We start from the raw sequence: 22,613 nt of genomic DNA, 5'->3' as shown, positions 1-22,613 counted from the left end.
GTATAGTCATGCTAAAATGAAAAAAGAGGCATTGCATATTAATAGTTACCACAATTTTAAATATCAGGTTAAAATTTTTCATTATTCTCTATAAAGTGGTTTCTTTTTCACTTTGGTTTTACTGTTTTCAATCTACTGAATTGTTTTTTGGTTATGGTTCTATCTTCATTATCATGCAAATTAATAAAATTCGATAATTCATTGAGATACTTTTTACTACCTTGAGTAAATGTGGAAACTTTTGATGTAATCTATTGAGAGTATGTGAAATGAAAATTTAGATTTTCCCCAACATCAAGCAGGATTGTCCTGTGTTCATCTACTCTTCTATGAAATCTGCCCTTTTTTTGAAATTCGCCAGTGAGCCAGTGATGCCTAGTGTGAAATGGTTTAGATGGCAATAATATATTGTGCTTATATCATGCTGTATACTATTTAACCCGTCTTGTAAATTTGATTTTTGGATCTGGATATTCATTTATACCAGCTAATACAGTCTCATTGGAAATGTTGATAGCCACTACACCCAGTTGTAATTACTCATGTTTATTTGTTATGTCTTAACATTGCAAATTTACATCACAGGTTACATCACAAAGTTATGTTAATAAGATGAAGATGTATACACCTGCATGCACACATGCACACACACACATGCACACCAGTCCAGAAAGCTAACTGTAGAGTGTGGTATTCACATATAAGTGAGATGAAGAGTGGATAATGACAGTTTTAAAACAATTATTAGCTATTGACCTTGGCAGACTGAGAAATGATTTTAAGGTGATAGTATATGATAAAACAAATATCTGTTTTGATATTTGTCTTAGGATAGAGCCCGATAATGTCTGGTCAGCTGCAGCTTATTGAGGCTGACTGGGGAAATAGTAGTCTTCAAATTAGATAGCAGATACATATCCAATATGTCAACTATAATATGGTATCCAGTGTAGAGCAGCAGCCGATGCCAGTATGGTCAGACAGATGAGAGGACAATATTGTAGCATTCAGGTTAAGGCAACTCGAGACAAATGGAGACTTTTTAGGGTGGGTTTATGGGCAGGATTCCAGTACCAGAATGAAGGTAGATGTATTACAGCAGGAACATGTCAGACAGGATAGGATCTTTGGGTGATTCAGGTACAGGTTACAACTGAGTACTGAGTACAAGTTGGCTCTGCGGGAATAGGACATAAACCTTTTCTTGTCTCCCTCTAACCCCTGACTAAGGGGGTTGCTAAGTTCACAAAGTGTGCTAGGTTTTCTACAGACATCAAAACTGGTCATTGAGAACTGAGACAGCCAGTATGTAGGTTTGTCAAGGTGATCACAGTTGTGGTGATGGCTCGAGTCATGTTTTGAAAGTATTGGGGAAAGTGAGTAGACAAGAAAACTAGGAAGATTGCTGAGCACCTACTATAATAAACTTAAAAATAGGAAGGGAACAGGTGGATGTTTCCCGTTTTGTAAATTTTAGTTTTTGGCAGTGTGTAGTGATGCCATATCTGTAGACTGCCCCAGCTTGCTCCTTCCCCTCTTCCTGAAAATAAGTTATTTTTGCAGTGTTGTGGCCTTAGGCCTGTTCAATTTGTCTACTTAGTTAGTTTAGAAAGGCCTTTTACTTTGGCCTCCTTCCGTCCTTTATATGTATGTATGTATGTATGTATAAAATTTTTTTTTTTTTTTTTTTTTGAGACAGAGACTTGTTCTGTTGCCCAGGCTGGAGTGCAGTGGCACGATACTGGCTCACTGCAGCCTCTACCTCCTGGGTTTAAGCAATTCTCATGCCTCAGCCTCTGGAGTAGCTGGGATTACAGGCCTGTGCCACCGTGCCCAGCTAATTTTTGTATTTTTAGTAGAGATGGTATTTCTCCACGTTGGCCAGGCTGGTCTGGAACTCCTGGCCTCAAGTGATCTGCCTGTCTTGGCCTCCCAAAGTGCTGGGATTACAGGCCTGAGCTACTACACCCGGCCTGTCCTTTATATTATTTTTAAAGTTTGTAAGTATAGATTTCCTACTATTAGTTAGGAAATATAGACAGGGTCATTAATCTTCCTACATATGCAGATTTCTTCCAGGCGTGCCTTCTCTGGTTTACCTATTCCTGTACCAGAGCAGGGACTACCATTAGGAATTCTGTAGGACTCCATTCAGGTTTGTGTAAAAGAAAAGATATTTACGAATGATATATGTGATAGCTGTAATGTGAGTGTGTTATCAAGAAACTTTTAGGTTAAGATTTTACTACTGGACTGAGTACACATGATCATTGCTTAGTTTGACATACTTTTCACCATGTCATTTACTTAGAATAGTATAGAATAAATTAGGGAGATTAACAGAGGGAGGACAAATATTTTTTAGGTAAGAAGAATTTTTTTTTTTTTTTTGAGATGGCGTCTTGCTCTGTCGCCCAGTCTAGAGTGCAGTGGCATGATCTCGGCTCACTGCAACCTCTGCCTCCCAGGTTCAAGCGATTCTCCTGCCTCAGCCTTCCGAGTAGCTGGGATTCCAGGTGTGTGCCACCATGCCCGGCTGATTTTTCTATTTTAGTAGAGATGGGATTTCACCATGTTGGTCTTGAACTCCTGATCTCGTGATCCGCCTGCCTCGGCCTCCCAAAGTGCTGGAATTACAGGTGGGAGCCACCACACCCAGCCGAATTCTTTTTAAAGATTGTTACTCATCAAAGGGGCATTAGTTTTTTTCTTTTTGAAGGTAGGTATTTATATCCACATTTTGGGTTAGCTTTTCATTTTTTGCCCCATGTACCTCATTTGACATAGAAATGATAGTAACTTTCCTGTTTGGATCAAATGTACTACTGCAGGAAGTAGTCTACCTTTTAGCATTCACAACCTCAAACTAAACAACAGACTTCTGTATGCTGTATCCTAAGAAAGTACATAGGCCAATAAAAGGAACATACCTTTGGGTCTTGTTGTCAGGAGCCTGTAAGAAAGTTTATGTTCCCTGCTAATCTTGAGTAGGCAAATATAATAAAGGTAATTTTATGATAGAACTCACTTTTTGTACGTTTAATTTCATATGATTATGAACATGAAATATGAATAGATTTTAGCAGCATAGTTTTGTAATTCCTCAAGTAGTTTAGGTTTTTAAACAGTTTTTTCTTTTTTCCCTCCTGAGGGAGGGTCTCACTCTATTGCCCAGGCTGGAGTGCAGTGGTATGTTCTCAGCTCACTATAGCCTTGACCTCCCAGGCTCAAGCGATCCTCCCACCTCAGCCTCTCAAGTAGTTGGGACTATAGGCTTGCGCCACCCTGCCCAGCTGGTAGTTCAGGTTTTAATAGAGTACATTAAAAACTAAATTTCCCCTTCATAATTTCTTTTTTTGTACTAACAATAAGATTGTAAATAAAAAATTAAAAAATTACCCACCCTGATATGTTATTGTTTTCCTTTGCTTCTTTTTTGTTGTCATTATGTCCATTTACCCACATTGGTACACAGTCATAAATAGTTTCAGTGTATAAATATTACATTAATTACATTGATGATACTATCAGTGATACTTGGTTGGATGAATTTTTAGTATTTAGAAACTTTAAAAATCATATTTCACTAGGATAGGGAGTTGGCCAGGTCAATAATTTTTTCTGTTTCTAGCAGACCTTGACACAACATTTTTTTCTTTTAAAATTATATGTACCTGTCTGCGCGCAGTGGCTCACACTTGTAATCTCAACATTCTGGGAGGTTGAGGTGGGCAGATCGCTTGACCCTAGGAGTTCAAGACTAGCCTGAGCAACATAGTGAAACCCTGTTTCTACAAAATACACAAAAATTAGCTGGGCGTGATGGTGCTCGCCTATAGTCTGGATAGTTGGATATTTCAGTAATTTCTAATTTTAAGTGTTTGTATTATAGTGATGGTGGCATTTTAGAAGGGTGTATACATTTCCTGGTTGTGATCCTTATATGTAGAAGTACGGGACCCTTTTGGGAGGAGTGTAAAGGGTATGGCATGTGGTGTGTGAATTTGCCAGCTTTTAGCAGTTGAATATTTCTGCATTTTTATTTTAGTGAGAGAATTAAAATACCAGCTACTTAAGTGTTCCCTTCCCCTGTGCTCCCCAGTAACATATTATTAATATATGGATTCTGAGGAACCTTCTTAGTGATGGCTTTGTTGGTAGCTTTTTATTTTTTTGTCTTGAGACCACTTGGGATTGAATTAAATACCTTTTTTTAATAGAGACGGAGTCTCACTCTGTTAACCAGGCTGGATTGCAGTGGCATGATCTCGGCACACTGCAATCTCCGCTTCCTGAGTTCAAGCGATTCTCCCGCCTCAGCCTCCCGAGTAGCTGGGGCTACAGGTGCGCACCACTGTGCCCAGCTAATTTTTGTATTTTTGTTTTAGAGACGAGGTTTCATCATTTTGGCCAGACTGGTCTTGAACTCCTGACCTCGTGATCCGCCCGCCTCAGCCTCCCAAAGTGTTGGGATTACAGGCGTGAGCCACCGTGCCTGGCCCCTAAATTAAAGACCTTTAAAACAGTAATTCTTTTAGGGGAAAAAAAATGATACCAAAGCAAGATATCAGGATGTTTTGTGTGTGTTTTTATTTTGTGGGGGAGTACTTTTGATGAATGTAGGAAGTCATTCTTTTTTGGAGTTGGAAAGATGCAAGCATGATCATAATTTTTACTTGCTTGTATTAATATGCTATAGTAATAGGTATCTGACAGGTGTTTCTTATTGAATTTAACTTGTAATCTAAACTTTGAGTAACAGGCCATAAACATATACTAATTATAGATAACCTGAAAAGTTATGGTGATTAAGTTTCAGCTTTTATGTCTGTTTATATTAAAAGCAGTGTTACTTGAATTTAATATTTAGAATTAGAAATATACGATCATCTGTTACTTTTTAATCTAATAATTAGCAGCCTTTAATGGCAGCACACTATGCATGTGAACCTAAGAAAGTAGTTTTACTTTAATATGTATTGTTTAGCTTATCTACAAATGGAGTTGCTTGGTTTTCGGTAAGGAGAATCAGAAGCTAGTTGTTGCTGGATACGTTTTTTTTCCCAGAAGGAAAATAGTGATTGAGACTTAATGCAAATTTTATTTCTATGCTTCATCCTCCAAAGCTGTTAGAATGTTAACTCTTTTATAGTAGGTATAGAGAATTGGTACATATGATAAAAACCTCAAAAGTTTTTTCTAGACACTAGGAGAGAGCTCCACCTTGTGATCTTTGAGCATATTTTTTAAAAAGTTAATAACCTGCAATAGTGCAGAAATTGTGTGGTGAGTTTGATTTTTAAACTGATACTTTTCTTTGAGTGTTACATGTTTTTATAGTTTTGGGTTACCCAGCTGAAGTCAAATGGTATTAAGCACATTTGAAGATACTATGAATTTGTTAATGTAAGTCTATGGGGTAAACAAATTGGATGGATGGATGGATGGATGGATGGACGGACGGACAGACGGACGGACGGACAGAGTCTTACCCCATTGCCCAGGCTGGAGTGCAGTGGTGTGATCATGGTTCACTGCAGCTTCTACCTCCTGGGCTCAAGCAATCTTCCTGCCTCAGTCTCCCAAGTAGCTAGGTCTATAGGTGTGTGCCACCGTGCCCGACTGATTTTTAAATTTTTTGTTGAGATAGGGTCTCACTATGTTGCCCAGGCTGGTCTCGAACTCGTCGGTTTAAGACATTCTCCTGCCTCTTCCTCCCAAAGCGCTGGGATCGTAGGTGTGAGCCATCATGCATGGCCTTCAAATTATATTTATTTGCAGCTGTAGACATTTAAAATAAAGATGTAAGCATTCTCAGCTCTTCCTGTAGATTAAAGTTTACATTTAGAAACTACTAATCCCAACTCAATTACAAAGCAACTTTAATATTTGTAATTTTTCTTGAGCTATAATGAACTGTTTTTATGGCAAATAAGTCATTTAGAGAATGACTAGCAAACACTCAGCTCAGATACGTGGAATTTAGCGGGTTTTTTTTTGTTTTTTTGTTTTTTTGTTTTTTTTTTAAATAGACAGTCTCGCTGTGTCGCCCAGGCTGGAGTGCAGTGGTGCGATCTCAGCTCACTGCAAGCTCTGCCTCCTGGGTTCACACCATTCTCCTGCCTCAGCCTCCCAAGTAGCCGGGACTACAGGCGCCCGCCACCACACCCGGCTAATTTTTTTGTATTTTTAGTAGCGACGGGGTTTCACCGCATTAGCCAGGATAGTCTCGATCTCCTGACCTTGTGATCCGCCTGCCTCGGCCTCCCAAAGTGCTGGGATTACAGCCGTGAGCCACTGTGCCTGGCCAGCATTCTTATATTTAATAATATTAAGTAGCAAGTAGGTACCTTCTAGTAGAAATAATAATCACATTTCTTAACAGGTATTAAGGACAAGGATCATTGTTCTCCTGTTCACTATTGTATTCTCATTGCCCAGCACTACATTTGGCATATGGTGGATACTTTTACTTGGTTGGATGAATTTTTGCAGTTTAGAGACTTTAAAAAAATCACATTTCACTAGGATAGGGAATTGGCCATTTCAATAGTTTTTCTATCAGACCCTGACACAACATTTTTTTTTTTTCTTTTAAAAGTATATGTACCTGGCTGGGTGCGGTGACTCACGCCTGTAATCTCAGCAGTTTGGGAGGCTGAGGTGGGTGAATTGCTTGAGCCCAGGAGTTCAAGACTAACTTGAGCAACATGGTGAAACCCTGTCTCTACAAAATAAGAAAAAATTAGCCGTGCCATGGTAATGTGTGCCTATAGTCCCAGCTACTTGGGAGGCTGAGGTGGGAGGATCACTTGAGCCTGGGGAAGTCAAGGCTGTAGTGGGTTGTGATTACCTCACTGAGTTCCAGCCCGGGTGACAGAGTAAGACCTTGTCTGTCTGTCTGTCTGTCTCTATTTTTTATATAGATGTAATACACACACACGCGCGCATCTATCTTGCTTGAGAGATACATCTTATATCTTTGGTTTTGCTTTTGTGTTTGCCTTGGTTTCTAATTATGAAATACATGTTAGTATAGCCTATGCTTTGCAAAATAATTTGGCCTGGGAATACTTCTTTTACAGTAGAAATTAATTTTGTGCTATTTAGAAGAATCCAGTATATCACACAATATTCATTTTATTTAGTATTCTCTGCTTTTCAGAGCTTTATATTCATCACCTGTGATTCCTTAGGTGACTGTATTTATGAACTATCTTCAAAGTGTGCTTAGAAACTATATTGAAGGAAACTATATTGAAGGAAAGCAGCAACTTTGGTTTTTATGAAATGCTCAGAGAGACAGATGCAGCAAGGATCACATGACCACTTTTATTTTCATCTTGCCGTCTAGATGACCTGACCTGTTCGTTAGAATTTATTAGTTCTGTGCCTCTCCAGTTCCTTTTAAATAAACAAAATAATTTTCTTTTATAAATAAGTTAGCATTTTAGGAGGTGAATGTTTGTCCTACATATGATGACAAACTTCAAAAAAGAAAAAGTTAGCCGGATGTGGTGAGTACCTGTAGTCCTAGCTACTCAGAAAACTGAGGTAGAAGGATCTCTTGAGCCCTGAAATTTGAGGCTACAGTGAGCTATGATTTGTGCCACTGCACTCCAGCCTGGGTGACAGAGTAAGGCCCTGTCTCAACAAAAATAAGATTTTAAAATTTATGTATGCATGCATGTATGTATGTATGTATGTATGTATGTATGTTTGAGACAAGAGTCTTGCTCTGTCACCCAGGCTGGAGTGCAGTGGCATGATCTCAGCTTACTGCAGCCTTCGCTTTCCAGCCTCAGCCTCCTCAGTAGCTGGGACTACAGGTGTGCGCCACCACACGAGGCTGATTTTTGTATTTTTAGTAGAGATGGGGTTTCGCCATGTTGGCCAGGCTGGTCTCGAACTCCTGACCTCAAGTGACCTGCCCGCCTTGGCCTCCCAAAGTGCTGGGATTGCAGGCATGAGCCACTGTGCCTGGCCAAAAACAGGATTTTAAAATCTGAGTATCTTTCAGAAAAAAATAAAGTGGTGGTATATATTATTTGATTATTCAGGATTTAATTTGTGGATTATTCATTCTTGTTTCTCGTATTGCCTCTTTTGTTATTTTGCTGTTCACAAAATATAAAATTAATATTTTGCTGTTTTAGCTTAAGTAAGTAGGAAATGCAGTCTTTTGAACTTTGTATATTAAGTATTAGTAGCCATTGATGATGTTTTCTAGAGATACAATATTACTAAGAAAAATTGAGCTGTTTCTTGTGTGATGTCTAACCTACTGGGAGAAATCATTAGGAGTTTGTCAGTATGTTATATTTGAACATTTAATATTAATTGGATATGTTTAATCTTACCTGCTTTTTCTTTAGGTGGCCACCGAGTACTAAATTCACTTGGGAATAAAAGAAAATCATAAAATTATAAGAGAAAGGTATACATAAGACTAAGAGCTTTAGACTTTAGCTTCAGCCTGTTTTCAACTTTCTTGTTTGCTTTTAGGTCATTTTCTCATTTAGGAAATGCATCCTTGACTTTCAAAACATAGACATAATACCCTTTCTGTCTGCCATTTTTGCATGTACTTTGGTCAGAAATGGCATTCATCTGTTGTTCATATGACATTATTGGCGTTTAAATTGATCATAAGTTCCTTGAGGGGGAGGAATAGATCAGATCTAACATTGTTTCCCCTTTCTCTTCTCAACACAGTTTGTTATCATGAAGCGGTTATTTATTTAATAAGCCAGGCTTTGGACTATATGTTTCCAGGGCAGGAAAACCTGTTTTAAAATTATATCTTAGGTTTTTTTTTTATTAGCTCCTTTTAACTGTGTGTGTATGATATCAGCGAAAGGTTGTATTTTCAGGCATCTCATATTATGGTTTAAAGTTCTCATAGGGATTTCAGGACCAGTAAGAGTCATATCCTGTTTCTATTTAGGATGTATTAATGTATGTATACATAATGCCAGGTGGAGAATCACAAGGAAATTTAAAAACAGTTGTTTTATGAGCTTCTTTTTCCCCTGTGTGTTATTACTATGGGGCTGCGAGTGTTACAACAAATCTATAGCTACTAAGCAGTCAAGGTCAGGCACGGTGGCTCATGCCTGTAATCCCAGCACTTTTTAGAGGCCAAGGTGGGTGGATCACCTGAGGTCAGGAGTTTGAGACCAGACTGGCCAACATGGCAAAACCCCATCTCTACTAAAAATACAAAAATTAGCTGGGCATGGTGGCCTGCGCCAGCTTCTCGGGAGGCTGAAGTAGGAGAATCGCTTGAACCTGGGAGGCAGAGGTTGCAGTGAGCCAAGATTGCGCCACTGCACCCCAACCTGGGTGACAGAGCGAGACTACGTCTCAAAAAACAAGCAAACAAAAAAAACCAACAAAAACAATAAGCAGTCAAATGCAAGGGAACGAAATCCTTATTTACTAAAACACATTAGTAGGCACTGGGGAATTTAGCTTTTGAGTATGGATATCCTTTCCCAATATTTTTGGTTCGTTTATAGTAGATGTCATTTTCTCCTTTTTAAAGGAATTGTCTTAGAAGAAAGAAGCAAGCCATCATTTTACCCACGTAAATATATGAATATATTTCTGACATTGAGGTGTTCCAGAAGATGATAAAGAAATGATAGCAGCTCCAGAAATACCAACTGATTTTAATCTACTACAGTAAGTGAATTATATTCTGATAATTTTTAAATACTTGTTTATTCCACAGAATGGGGAATACATTAACTTCAGTTAAATTTCCTTCTGCTTGAGAAGATCTAATATATAAAATAGTTGTATGCTTTGCAAGAGTTTATATCAGCACTCATCAAGGCTCTGTAATAATAATTATTTTGTACTTTTTTGTTGTATTTTAAATTTATCTTTTAGTTTACATGCTGCACAGTTTATTATTTTTTGTTGTGTAGTTCTGAGTCCATACTTGGTTTTGCAATAGCAACTGTTTTGAGAGAGCATCATACATTTCTTAAAAATTAAGTTTTCTCATTAGTGAGGTATACTATGTGGTAATATTTAGGATGTAATGTCAGATTTCTGTTACAAAATGAAATGATGATTGCAGAAATAAGTTACGTGTATATTGGGCCAGAAAGTGGTTTCAACATAGGTATCCTCTTTACCCCCATCTAAAAAGCTAACTGTACTCCTTAGCTTTTATTCTAATTACTGCTTGGTTTTGAAAGATTTTGAACTACTCTATGTAACAGTGATTTTCATACTAAGGTACAGTTTCATGAGTTGCCTCAGTGAAAAGTGAACTTTTAAATTGCCCGTGAATTCTTTTATTTACCCGCCCCCCACCACTGTATTTTTTTATTAGGATCTTTATGAGACCTGACTTGAAAAGATAGTTTAGTTGCTAAAAATTTTGAAAACAACAGACCAATACCTTTGTACATAATGGCAGCAGTGTCTACTTTTGATTGTATGTAGATTTTCATATTTTTAATAATTTTGTTATCTTCAGTGGAGATTATGAATCTTCTGGGACCAAATACATTCAGGTTCTCACAAAACAGCATTTTTAGTGAGGATTTTATGTATTCTAAGTCTCATATCTTTGTAAAAGTTAATTATTACCTTTGTTAATATTAAATGTCTGCTGTATACAGGATGTTATATTAGATCCTGTGAGGAATTAAGTTAGTACTTCCTGCTGCCTTTATGAGTTCATATTTTAAAGATATAAAGAGAAGATTATGAAGTTTCTTATATACTTGATTAGAGACTATAAAAAAGGTTTATATTATGGACTAGACTATTGACTATTAGAATATCTCAGATAATTAGGACCTGAAATAGCATAATGAATAAAAGGGAATTGATGTTGTGGGGGTAGAATAGACCCAGTATTTGATTGGGTATGTAGGGTGGGAGGCACAGTAAAGAGGAATGGAAGATTCAGTCGTGTGATAGATGACTCAGGATGTTTCAGGTCACTGAATGGTTCATACAGTATGTTTAATGAACATAAATGTTATTTCACCTAGGTTAGTTTTGTTGTTCTTTTGATCTTAAAAACACAGGAAAGCATTGAAGAACGGCTTAGGAGAGTATTTCTTCTTTGGTTGGGAGTATTTTAGACTTTCATTCTGATTACTCAAGCTTTCTTCGGAAAGTTTTTCAGTAACTTACCAAACCTCTAGTGGTTCACTCTTAGCTGGGATAGCTTGGAGATGAGTATTAAGAGGATAATTGAGCCCTTGATTACTGTGGCCATTGGAACATTGTGAAGAGTAGTGATTTTCTTCAGACTTAAAGCAGTTACTTAGCTCTTTAAGAGAGCTGGTGTCCCACAAAAGGCTTGGGAAGAAATAAATATTACTTATACATCAAGATATTTTAAATTTGCTGACGAGTTGATGGGTGCAGCACACCAACACGGCACAAGTATACATATGTAACAAACCTGCATGTTGTGCACATGTACCCTAGAACTTAAAGTATAATTAAAAAATAAATAAATAAATAAATAAATTTTCATTTTTTTTGCAAGGCCATATAGACATGTGAGAAGATTATTGATGACAATAATCTTCTTAAGATGTAACAGGCATGAGCTTCAGGGTTAATATTATAGTAGTCATTCAGTTTTTGGTGCATTAACTCTAGGGAATGGTATTTATTACAGGCCCTTTCCTCTCAACATTGTGGGATATAGTTAGGATTGCCATCACCTTCCATACATTGTTTAAATTACTTTGTATGTAAGTGCTATGTAAATAGTAATTTTTTTCCTGGTAACGTCTTAATCATTATTTTAGATTTATGAAGTATTCCTACCTCATAGCCTCTGGGCAACTGGTTATTGTAGCAATAAAATGGAAATAGAAGAAATCTAGATTGAGAATACTAGTTTTATAAAGATAGCCTTTCACTTCAATTCCATTTATTTTAAGCAAAGCGGGTGCTAGGTTTACACATTTAGGATGGAAAAACCTTTATCTTTTATGGATGTGGCTCAATTCTAAAATCCAGTGTGACCCAAATACTAATATAAGTATGCCTTGCTTTAAGCATTTAAATGAGGGTATGTTACTACTATTTAGATAGACTCATGTTTACTCATTTGGAAAGCATCACATATATTTATTTAAATCAGTGTGCTTCCATATGTTTGTGAGAAAATCCAGATTATACAAACTAGCCTTACCCCCACCCAGAACAAGGGACAGTTGTTTAGGACTATAGATTCATATGTTGGAGATTGTAGAGACTTTAGAGATTTAATTCTTTCCTGCATGTATATTATTTATAGATGAGAAGATTGAGATTGTCACTTGTGTAAGATCCACAGTTACTTAGTACCAAAACTGTTCTCCTGACTATAGCTTATCACCTCTTTACTTCATAAAGGATATTGATCGCTTAGCATAATTCCCTAGTGTATTTCAAATGATTTAGTTTATAAAAAGGTTTTATAAGTACCCTTTCAGAAATACATGTTTTGTATATTGACTCACCTAGATTTATAAATACTTTTCGAGTGAGGTAGGAGAGGTCAGAGGATCCATAATCATAAAACTCACTAATAAAGTTCCTTCAATGCCTAGTATTAAAATACAGTTTTTCCGCAGCACTATGATCTTTGAAGTAGGAAATGGAACCAGCCATTACATGGAATACCACAGTTCCTAGGGTTAAATTTTAAGACCCACTGGATTAGTTTTCATACTTCGGTTAAAAATTAACAAAGATGTTTAGATATTTGTACTTTAGTTATTTTACTATATATAACTATAGTTATATAGTATGGTGTTTTTGGGAAACATCTTAATTACTTATAAGGCTAACATGAAGTTTTGTTAATAAGTTAACCAAGCCTTTCTTTTAGAAAATATGGGAAAAATTAGAAACTCTATATGAATTTCTAAGGAAGGTTTTTAATTCTTGCTTATCTTTCTGTCACAGGGAGTCAGAAACACATTTTTCTTCTGACACAGATTTTGAAGATATCGAAGGAAAAAACCAAAAGCAAGGCAAAGGCAAAGTATGTATCAAATATGTGACTTTATTTTGTATCCTAAGATCTCTCACACACACAAATTTAGGTTATGTCTCAGATAGTTTTATCTTTTAAAAATGACTTTTTAAGGGGGTGGGGGCTGTATGGTAAGCCTTCTGGATAAATGTGGTCCTTTTGTCTTCTAGACCAGATAGCCTTTGGGATCTATTTACACTGCTGTAAAGTTGCAAATAATAATAATAATAATAATAATGATGATGATGATGCATCATTGTTTCCAGTAGTTTATTTTATAAAGCACAGTATATTAAGCAGAATGCAATGTTCTGTTGGCTTTATTTTTGTTTTCCCACAAGTAATAAAATGTAAAGCAAAGTAATATATAAAATCTCTTATTCTAAAGCACTCTAAAAATGTAACATACCACCAGTTTAAGGCTAATGGGTTACAATTGATAATAGTTTTACTCTTTATAAGTAATATGAAAGATAAAAAATTACAAAGTTAAGTTCTGAGTCAATATAGTGTAAGTTTAGAGTGTCAGTGGGTTAGCGGTTAGCCTGAGCTGCAGATAACTTGGTGAATGGTTAAATTATTTTGTTGTTTTGGAAAGTACATTTGACTCTGCATGTGTGTAAATACATTATGCAAAAGATAACTTGTTTTTGTTGTTCAGCATTTGTTTTTCAAAATGAATTTTGGATTTATATTGTCTCATGACATACTTTGAAAAAGTCTTAACAATACAGAAGTTTACGATGACCAAAGTGAAATTTTTCCATAACCCTTTCACCTGGAGGTAATTTATTCTTTAAACATTTTGATGCACATACTTTTATTCATACACCTATGTATAAATATGATTATAACATTTTATTTAAGTGGAGTCATAATATGCAGTTTAACGTGCTTTTTAAAACTCAATGTTATGTTGTCAGCAACTTTCCCATAAGTGAATGTAAAACTCTGTAACTTATTTTTTTTTAATTTTTAAATTTATTTGTTTTTTTGGAGATGGGGTCTCTCTGTTGCCTAGACCAGAGTGCATTCACTGGCACAGTCATGGCACACTACAGCCTCAAACTCTTGGGCTAAAGGAGTTATCCTGCCTCAGCCTCTTGACTGGACTACAGGCACCACAGGCCTGTGCCACAATGCCTGGCTTCTCTGTAATTTCTATTATTTTTTATTTTTGTAGAGATGAGATTTCACTATGTTCCCCAGGCAGGTCCTGTACTACTGGGCTCAAGCAGTCCTCCTGCCGCAGCCTTCCAAAGTGCTGGGATTTACAGGTGTGAGCCACCGTGCCCAGCCATTCTCTTTTGATTTCTAATTGTGGCACAGCATCACATTTAATGTATGGAACATAATTCTGAATGCTTGGAATATTTTTTGAGTGCTCATAATTCATGTGTTTCATAATTTTCTGTGCTCTCTTATTTCCTTAAAAAGATTTGAGGGAGGGATATGAATAGAAATGTTAACGGCTATTCAAAGATAACCTTAATTCTGTTGGATAGCATACATTAATTTATTAGAAAATCATTTTTTTCCCCCATTAACCTACTTTTGCTTTTGATTTAATTTACAAGTTTGGATAAGATTCTTGGTGGCACCTGAGTAGAGGACTCTGAAGTTTTCGTGCCACAGTTTGGTTAAGGTTGTATAGCTACTACTGTGGGTGAGGTGTTGGGACAGATCAAGGATTTATTATAATAATAGCAACTGCATTTTGACACTATACTATGTATGTTCCATGTGTTGTGCTAACAGTTTCACATGTTAATCTAATATTTGAACAACTGCGTAGATGAGAAAACACCATTATTTTATAGGTAGGAAACTGAAGTCCAGAAAAGCCTAATGGTTAAAGGATTTGAGCTCAGGTCTGTGCCCTTAACCCTGTATAGTATACTACCTCCTAAAGTCTTTATGTAGAAATTTTTTTCTCTCCAAGATTGTACACAGGTTAGGATATTTGCTTTTTGTATATTGCTTCCTTTGTGTTATCACTCCTTGCACATTTTTTTTTTTCTAGCACAGCATACCCATTCTGCCATTTTAATTGTCCCAATCAGTTTTTCATACTGACAGGGACTATTGAGGCATTCGATAGATAAACTGCAAATATATAGCTCCATGTTAATTAATGTTTTATTTTTTACTAGTCTGCTCTGTTGTAGTTGATCTTTTCTTTCAACCTTATCTCTGAAAATCCTTTTACTAGGGACAAAAGCCTTTCATTGTACAATTAGGATTTAATGAATTAGGTTCACAGAGACTGAATCTCATTTACAGAATATAGCAGTCCCTCTTATTCTCAGGGATACATTCTAAAACCCTAAAACCCGCAGTGGATGCCTGAAACTGCGGATAGTACTAAACCTTGCATATACTACATTTTTTCGATATAGTAACCAAAATGGCTAGTAAGTGACTGATGAGCTGCGGGGATATGCTGGACAAAGGGATGATTCACGTCCTGGGTGGGATACGGCAGGATGATGAGTGATTCTATCATGCTACTCAGAATGGCGTGCAATTTAAAACTTTTGAACTGTTTATTTCTGGAATTTCCTACTGAGTATTTTTGGACTGCAGCAGACCAAGGGTAACTGAAATTGAATAAAGTAAAACCCAGAGGAGGACTACTGTATTGCAAATTAACAAGTAATATGTTTCAGGTGTTGGGAAGGGGTTTCAAGTAACTGTTAAGAGTTGAGTAGTTTTGCACTCTTGGAGGAAGAAGGGGACCCTCTAAGGAATAAAGTACATAAATACCACAGGCTTTCAGTGGAAAGAAATTTGTAGGCATGGCTATAGATCAGAGGTCCACAATCTATGGCTTGTTTTTCTACTGTCCAGGAGCTAAGAATAGTTTATATATATTTTATTTTTTATAGAGATGGGGTCTTGCTCTGTTGACCAGATTTCTCTTGAACTCCTGGCCTTAAACAATCTTCCCATCTCAGCCTCCCAAAGTATTGGGATTACAGGTGGGAGCCACCACTCCCGGTCCTGTTTTAATATTTATTTATTTATTTATTTATTTATTTATTTATTTATTTATTTATTTTTTGAGATGGAGTCTCGCTCTGTTGCCCAGGCTGGAGTGCAGTGGCGTGATCTCGGCTCACTGCAGCCTCCGCCTCCTGGGTTCCAGCAATTTTCCTGCCTCAGCCTCCGTTGTAGCTGGGACTACAGGCGTACGCCACCATGCCTGGCTAATTTTTTGTATTTTAGTAGAGACAGGGTTTCACCGTGTTGCCCAGGCTGGTCTCGAACTTCTGAGCTCAGGCAATCCGCCCACCTCGGCCTCCAAAAGTGCTAGGATTACAGGTGTTAGCCACCATGCTGGGCTGTTTTTATATTTTTAAATAGTTTCAAAAATAAAGAATATGCTACAGAGACTGTATGTGGCCCACAAAACCTAACATATTTGCTATCCAGTACTTTACAGAAAGTTGGCCAACGCTTGCTCTCTAGATCGTAGAGATGTGTTGGTCTAAAAGAGACCTTTAAGAAATCACCAAATCCAGGGGTCAGAATACCTTTCTGTAAAGTATTTTAATTCAACCCTGACATTTGAGAAATGAGGACTCCAAGTTAGGAATTGGCTTGTTTTCCTAAAGTATAAGAGCTGTGGTAGGTATTTTTATAGCTTAGGCATATAGGGAACCCTTTCCCTGATTTTTTTGATGCCCCCCCCCCCCCCCGCCCCAAATACTGACAACTTTTGTTATAATGGGCTTCATTTCCATAGTTTTCATTAATTGAATTTTCATGATGACTAAATGTTGGAGGGAGGCCTAAAACAAGAATGAGATTGATAAACCTACTCCCAATGTTCAGAATTCCTTGTTCAGAGCACTGCAATGATTTCTAAGACTAACAATGCAAATGAAATGTTGAACTGAGTATAAGGTACATACTTGATAACGAGTTTGGTTATTCTTGCTGCCCACTTCAGTCTGCATCCAAAAGCTGCATACGAGAGTAATAAAACTTGGAGACAACTACCTTGATTTACTATGCCCTTGAGATTTCTCTGATTATACTTGAGAGAGATTTTTGCAGTGTTTTTCAAACTGTTGATATTTTGAGGGCTTTTAAGTCTGTGATTTTATATTACTTTTCAAAATAGATTCAAATCTGTATTTTTTGTCTTTGTTTCTATTGGTCTTCCTACCAGATTAAGATTCATGTAACATTTACTGAACTCCTTTTGACATAATTTTTTCATTTTACAGTGATAATAATAGCTGACATTTTTTGACTTTATTAAATGCTGGTATGTTGCTAAGTACTTTGTGTTTTCATTATCACAGCAACCCTATGAGGTAGGCACAGTTTTATCCTCACTTTACAAATTAGAAAAACATCACTGAAACACAGTGTGGTTAAGTAATTTACCTAATGTCACTCAGCTAATTGTAGCAGAAATTTGCACCCACAGAGTCTGTCTGTCTGCAGAGGCTATGCTTCTAACTACTATGTCGTGTGAGACATGGTAGTATACTTGAAAAAATGGACACCACAAAGAGGCTGTCACAGTTATATCATTTTGTTATAAGTGGATGGAATTCTTTAGGGCAAGTTTAAGCATGTTATAATTATGTACCCTATCAGCTACTTCTACTGTAGCTGTGTTTTGAACTCTCAAGGATAGTGATGTAACTTAACCACCTCGTATTTTTTTTGCAGACTTGTAAAAAAGGCAAAAAGGGCCCAGCAGAAAAGGGCAAAGGTGGAAATGGAGGAGGAAAACCTCCTTCTGGTCCAAACCGAATGAATGGTCATCACCAACAGAATGGAGTGGAAAACATGATGTTGTTTGAAGTTGTTAAAATGGGCAAGAGTGCTATGCAGGTAAGATTTATGTTGTTCTTCCCAGTTCATTTGTACATTTTAAACTTTAATGAGTTTATATAGAGTGTAGCTCTGATTTTTCTTAACTGCATTTTAAACATACACTACTTATTAGAAAACAACAAAATCATCAGAAAACTCTTGGGATGTATTTCTTCATATATAAGACTTTTATGCTATGTCTTGATTCATTTTCCACTGCATTTTGTTTTTTCTTTTCTTATTTATTTTATTTTATTTTTTTGAGACAGAGTCTTGCTCTGTTGCCCAGGCTGGAGTATAGTGGCAAAATCTCGGCTCACCACAACCTCCACCTCCTGGGTTCAAGCGATTCTCCTGCCTCAGCCTCCCGAGTAGCTGGGGTTACAGGTACAAACCACCATGCCTGACTAGTGTGTGGGTTTTTTTTTTTTTTTTTTTTTTTTTTTGTGGGTATTTTCAGTAGAGACAGGATTTCACCATGTTGGCCAGGCTTGTCTCGAACTGCTGGCCTCAAGTAATCTGTCCTCCTTGGACTCCCAAAGTGCTGGGATTACAGGTGTAAGCCACCATGCCCAGCCCATTATTATTTTATTATTATTTTTTTGAGATGGAGTCTCACTCTGTTGCCCAGGCTGGAGTGCAGTGGCATGATCTCTGCTCACTGCAACCTCTACCTCCTGGGTTCAGGCGATTCTCCTGCCTCAGCCTCCCGAGTAGCTGGGATTACAGGTGCCTGCCACCACGGCTGGCTAATTTTTGTTTTTTAGTAGAGACGTGGTTTCACCATGCTGGTCATGCTGGTCTCAAACTCCCGACCTCAAGTAATCCACCTTGCTCGGCCTTCCAAAGTGCTGGGATTACAGACGTGAGCCACCGTGCCCAGCCCCAACCCGTTATTTTTTTTTAATGGCATAAGGTAAAATACAATTTGGTCAAAAATATGCTGATGTAAACCATGGCTATGAGGTCTCAGTTTTCCCTGAATTTATATAGATGCCATTAAAATACGAAGTCTTCTACCTATATGGAATTCCTGGTTGAGTGACCTAATATAATTACTATCCACTTTAGTGAATTTAATTAATCTGGTTACTGTTGTCTATTATAAATTTTATTATTTCTGCTTGTTTCTTAATAAAAAGTTGGAGGCATATTAATGTCAAATCATTTGAATTATGTTTTCTCTGCATACTTTTATGACAATAGAAGCATTTAGGCTTTATAATGTTGGCTAAGCCCATATGGTTTTAAAAAGTGGAATAAATGCTATACTCAGGGAATATATATGCTTAATAAAGTTTTAATTTAATTTATAAAAGCTACAGGAAATAGTTTTTTTGTTGTTGTTTAATTTCAACTTTTAGATACAGGGGTTACATATACAGGTTTATTACGTGAGTATATTGCACCTAGGAAATGAGCATAGTATCCAGTGGGTAGTTTTTCAGTCCGCACCCCCCACCCCCAGTAGTCCGCAGTGTCTATGTTTCCCACATTTGTGTCCACGTGTGCTCAATATTTAGCTTCCGCTTACAAGTGAGAACATGTGGTATTTGGTTTTCTGTTCCTGCGTTAATTCACTTAGGATTATTGCCTCCTGCTCTACCCATGTTGCTGTGAAAGACACAATTGCATTCTTTTTTTATGACTGTGAGGAATAGTATTTCTTCATAGAAATAACTTTAATCAGTGATGGGTACACATGAATGGTTTTCTGAGAACTATCCATTCAGGCTTTTTGTTAATAAAAATTGACACAAAAACCTTGTTTAGAAATACAGAATTAGCTTAATATGTGTGGTTTTGTAAATAAAATGTATCAAATGAGACTAATAAAGAACAGTTTTACATGTAAAATGTGAAAATACTTGTTAATTGTTTGAGCTTTCACCAATTTTACGGAGCAAAGAACTTAAAAGGTGCCAGATTTATTCATACCATTCTAATGCACCTTTTTAAATCCGTTTATTAATGTTTGCTTGTATACCATGATTAGAGTGTGGATTCTTTTTCTTGTTTAATGTTTTAAATTACTGTTTTGAATATGTTTGACTTTTAAAAAATAAATAATGTCTTATTATATTACTGTGCTATGGTTTATTTAGTCATTTCCCAATTTTAAAAATTACCTTTCTCTCTCTAGTTCTCCTTTTGGGTTATTTTTATCAAGAGGATAAATTATTTCAGTTACATTATATTGCATTTCATTACTTTCCTTCTTATTTTGATATTATACATTTTCTCTGTAATAGTTTGTTCTAAGTAGTTAAATGCACTAATCTTCTTTCTGCTGCTATCTTTCTAACATCAGTGTCTTAGTCCATTTGGGCTGCTATTGTAAAAAACCAACATAGGCCAGGTGTGGCAGCTCACATAATCCCAGCACTTTGGGAGGCTGAGGTGGGTGGATCGCCTGAGGTCAGGAGTTTGAGACCAGCCTGCCCAACATGGTGAAACCCTGTCTGTACTAAAAATACAAAAATTAGCTGGGCTTGGTGGCTAGCACCTGTAATCCCAGCTACTCAGGAGGCTTACGCAGGAGAATCACTTGAACCTGGGAGGCGGAGGTTGCAGTGAGCTGAGATCGCGCCATTGCACTCCAGCTTGGGCAACAAGAGTGAATCCCTGTCTAAACAAACAAACAAACAAAAACAAAAAACCAACATCAACTAGGAGGCTTATAAAAAACAATTTTATTTCTTACAGTTTTGAAGGCTGGGAAGTTCAATATTAGGTGCCTATAGATTCATTATCTGGTGAGGGCCTGTTTTCTGGTTCATAGATGATATCCTCCTACTGTGCCCTCACATAGTAGAAGGGGCAAAGCAGCTCTCAGGGGTCTCATGATCTAATTGCCGTCTATAGGCTCCACTTCTTAATACCATAACATTGGTGACTACAGTTCAACGTATAGTTTGAACACAAAACCCTTCAGACCACAGCTATGAGAAATCCTGACTCATAATCACTATTATTAGGCTATTCCATTTTTATCTAAAAATGAATATTTTCTTTATTTTTATGTTGCTTATGGCTTATCGTATTAAGATTGTACCTCTATCTGTGCCTTTTTTTTCCTTTTTTTTATTTTAAGATGGGGTTTCACTATGTTGCCCAGGCTGGACTTGAACTCCTGGGCTCAAGCAATCCTCCTGCCTCAGCCTCCCCAGTAAGTGGGACTACAGGCACATGCCATTGTGACCAGCTTGGTTTTCTGTTTCGAAATGTGTTTCCCTCTTAAGAGAGAATGTCTGCACTCTCTCTCCATTGATTTCCTGGAATCCTTTAGACAATTTTATTTTGTTATGTGTGTTCCCACTTGTGTTACCCTTTTTAAGACCAAATTTGATGGAGGAAGTCCTCTGTTTAGAAACTTCCAAGGGTTCTTACCTAAAATTTCTAGCCCAGATTTCCTTATGCTATATTTTCTGTCCTCCAGTCACAGTATATACTCAGCCCTTAGGCTTTTCTTTTTTGTTTTTTTTGTTGTTTGCAATAGTTTTCTTTTACTCCCCCCTTGCATATCAAATAGGACTGAGTGAATCAAGTGTCAGTCTTCTGAAAAGCATTCTCAGACACTACTACTTTTCCTTTCCAATGTGTTTTTTAACCCTTATCTTTTCATTATATAGCACTTATACTGTGCCTGACTTTGATTTTAGATTGCTAATTTTTTGATCAAGGATCATGTATTATTCATTATTTTTGCATTGCCAGGATATACTTATCTCAGTAGTAGTAGTTGTTGTTGTTATTATTGTCGTTGTTGTTGTTATTATCATTTGAGACAAGGTCTCACTTTGTCACCCAGACTGGAGTGCAGTGGCGCGTTCTTGGCTCACTGCAACCTCTGCCTCCCAGGTTCAAGTGATTCTCGTGCCTCAGCCTCCCAAGTAGCTGGGATTACAGCTGCATGCCATCACGCCCATCTAATTTTTTTTTTTTGTATTTTTTGGTAGAGATGGAGCTTCATCATGTTGGCCAGGCTGGCTTTCTTAGTAATTATAAGTGATAGTCAATAAATACAAGAATGGCTGTTGGTTTAAAACTAATTGTTATGTTTTAAGAATGGAGAAAGTATGCATGTGCCCCCTAATTTTATTATATAGCAGATGTTGAATTTTGTTACATAGATTCTCAGCGTACTATTTGATTAAAAATTTTAAGCATATTTCAATAGCTCACATCATTTTTATTACAGCAGACATTTTCCTAGTGAAAACTCTACTTGATCTTCATGAATTACTTTTTAATGTGATGTAGTGGTCTCTTTGTAAGAGTTCATTGAATATTTTGCATCTTTATTGATGAGAGTAGCCATTGTTCCAGTTATCTATTGATGATGCATAACAAACCACCCCAAACTTAGTGATGTGAAACAACAATCATTTTATTATGCCTAATGATTCTTTGGGTCTGGAATTCAGACAACTAAGTGGAGATGACTTGTCTCTGCTTTATGATGTCAAGGGCCTTAGCTGGGGCCATTTGAGTACCTGGCACTAACACAGTTAGGGACTATAATCATTTGGAAGCTTCTTTACTCATGTTTAGTGCCTGGTCTGTAGTTGATATGAAGTCTGGGCTTAGCCAGAACTGTTAGCATACTTACAAATGGCCTTTCTATGTGGCTAGGGCTTCTTACAGTATGGCGTCTGGGTTTGGAGAGAATGTCCTGAGAGTAGTGTCCAGTTTGCTAGTGCTCCAAGAGACCAGTGCAGTTGCTGCCTGGTGTTCTGTGGCCTAATTTTGGAAGCATCACTGCATT

At 37.0% G+C, this 22,613-nt stretch overlaps 1 protein-coding gene across 13 annotated transcripts in view; it reads left to right on the top strand.

The window, feature by feature from the left end:
• STAG2 (STAG2 cohesin complex component) overlaps window positions 1-22,613 on the top strand; it is a 137,781-nt gene that overhangs the window by 49,919 nt on the left and 65,249 nt on the right. For 10 of the 13 annotated variants that reach the window (XM_073013414.1, XM_008019492.3, XM_073013417.1 and 7 more), the window contains exons 2-4: window positions 9,548-9,687; window positions 12,940-13,018; window positions 17,699-17,863. In XM_073013414.1, coding sequence (XP_072869515.1) covers window positions 9,644-9,687; window positions 12,940-13,018; window positions 17,699-17,863 — 288 coding nt within the window. In that variant the 5' untranslated portion in view covers window positions 9,548-9,643. Of the gene's footprint in view, window positions 1-8,375; window positions 8,438-9,547; window positions 9,688-12,939; window positions 13,019-13,693; window positions 13,794-17,698; window positions 17,864-22,613 lie in introns of those variants that run through there. The other 3 variants (XM_073013415.1, XM_037988758.2, XM_037988760.2) reach the window with 2 other exon arrangements.

The sequence above is a fragment of the Chlorocebus sabaeus genome, chromosome X (genome assembly GCF_047675955.1).
Source record: "Chlorocebus sabaeus isolate Y175 chromosome X, mChlSab1.0.hap1, whole genome shotgun sequence".
In the NCBI taxonomy this organism is placed as follows: Eukaryota; Metazoa; Chordata; class Mammalia; order Primates; family Cercopithecidae; genus Chlorocebus; species Chlorocebus sabaeus.
The sequence above is the reverse complement of the archived record's forward strand: the minus strand, read 5'-3'. Positions and strand labels throughout refer to the sequence as shown.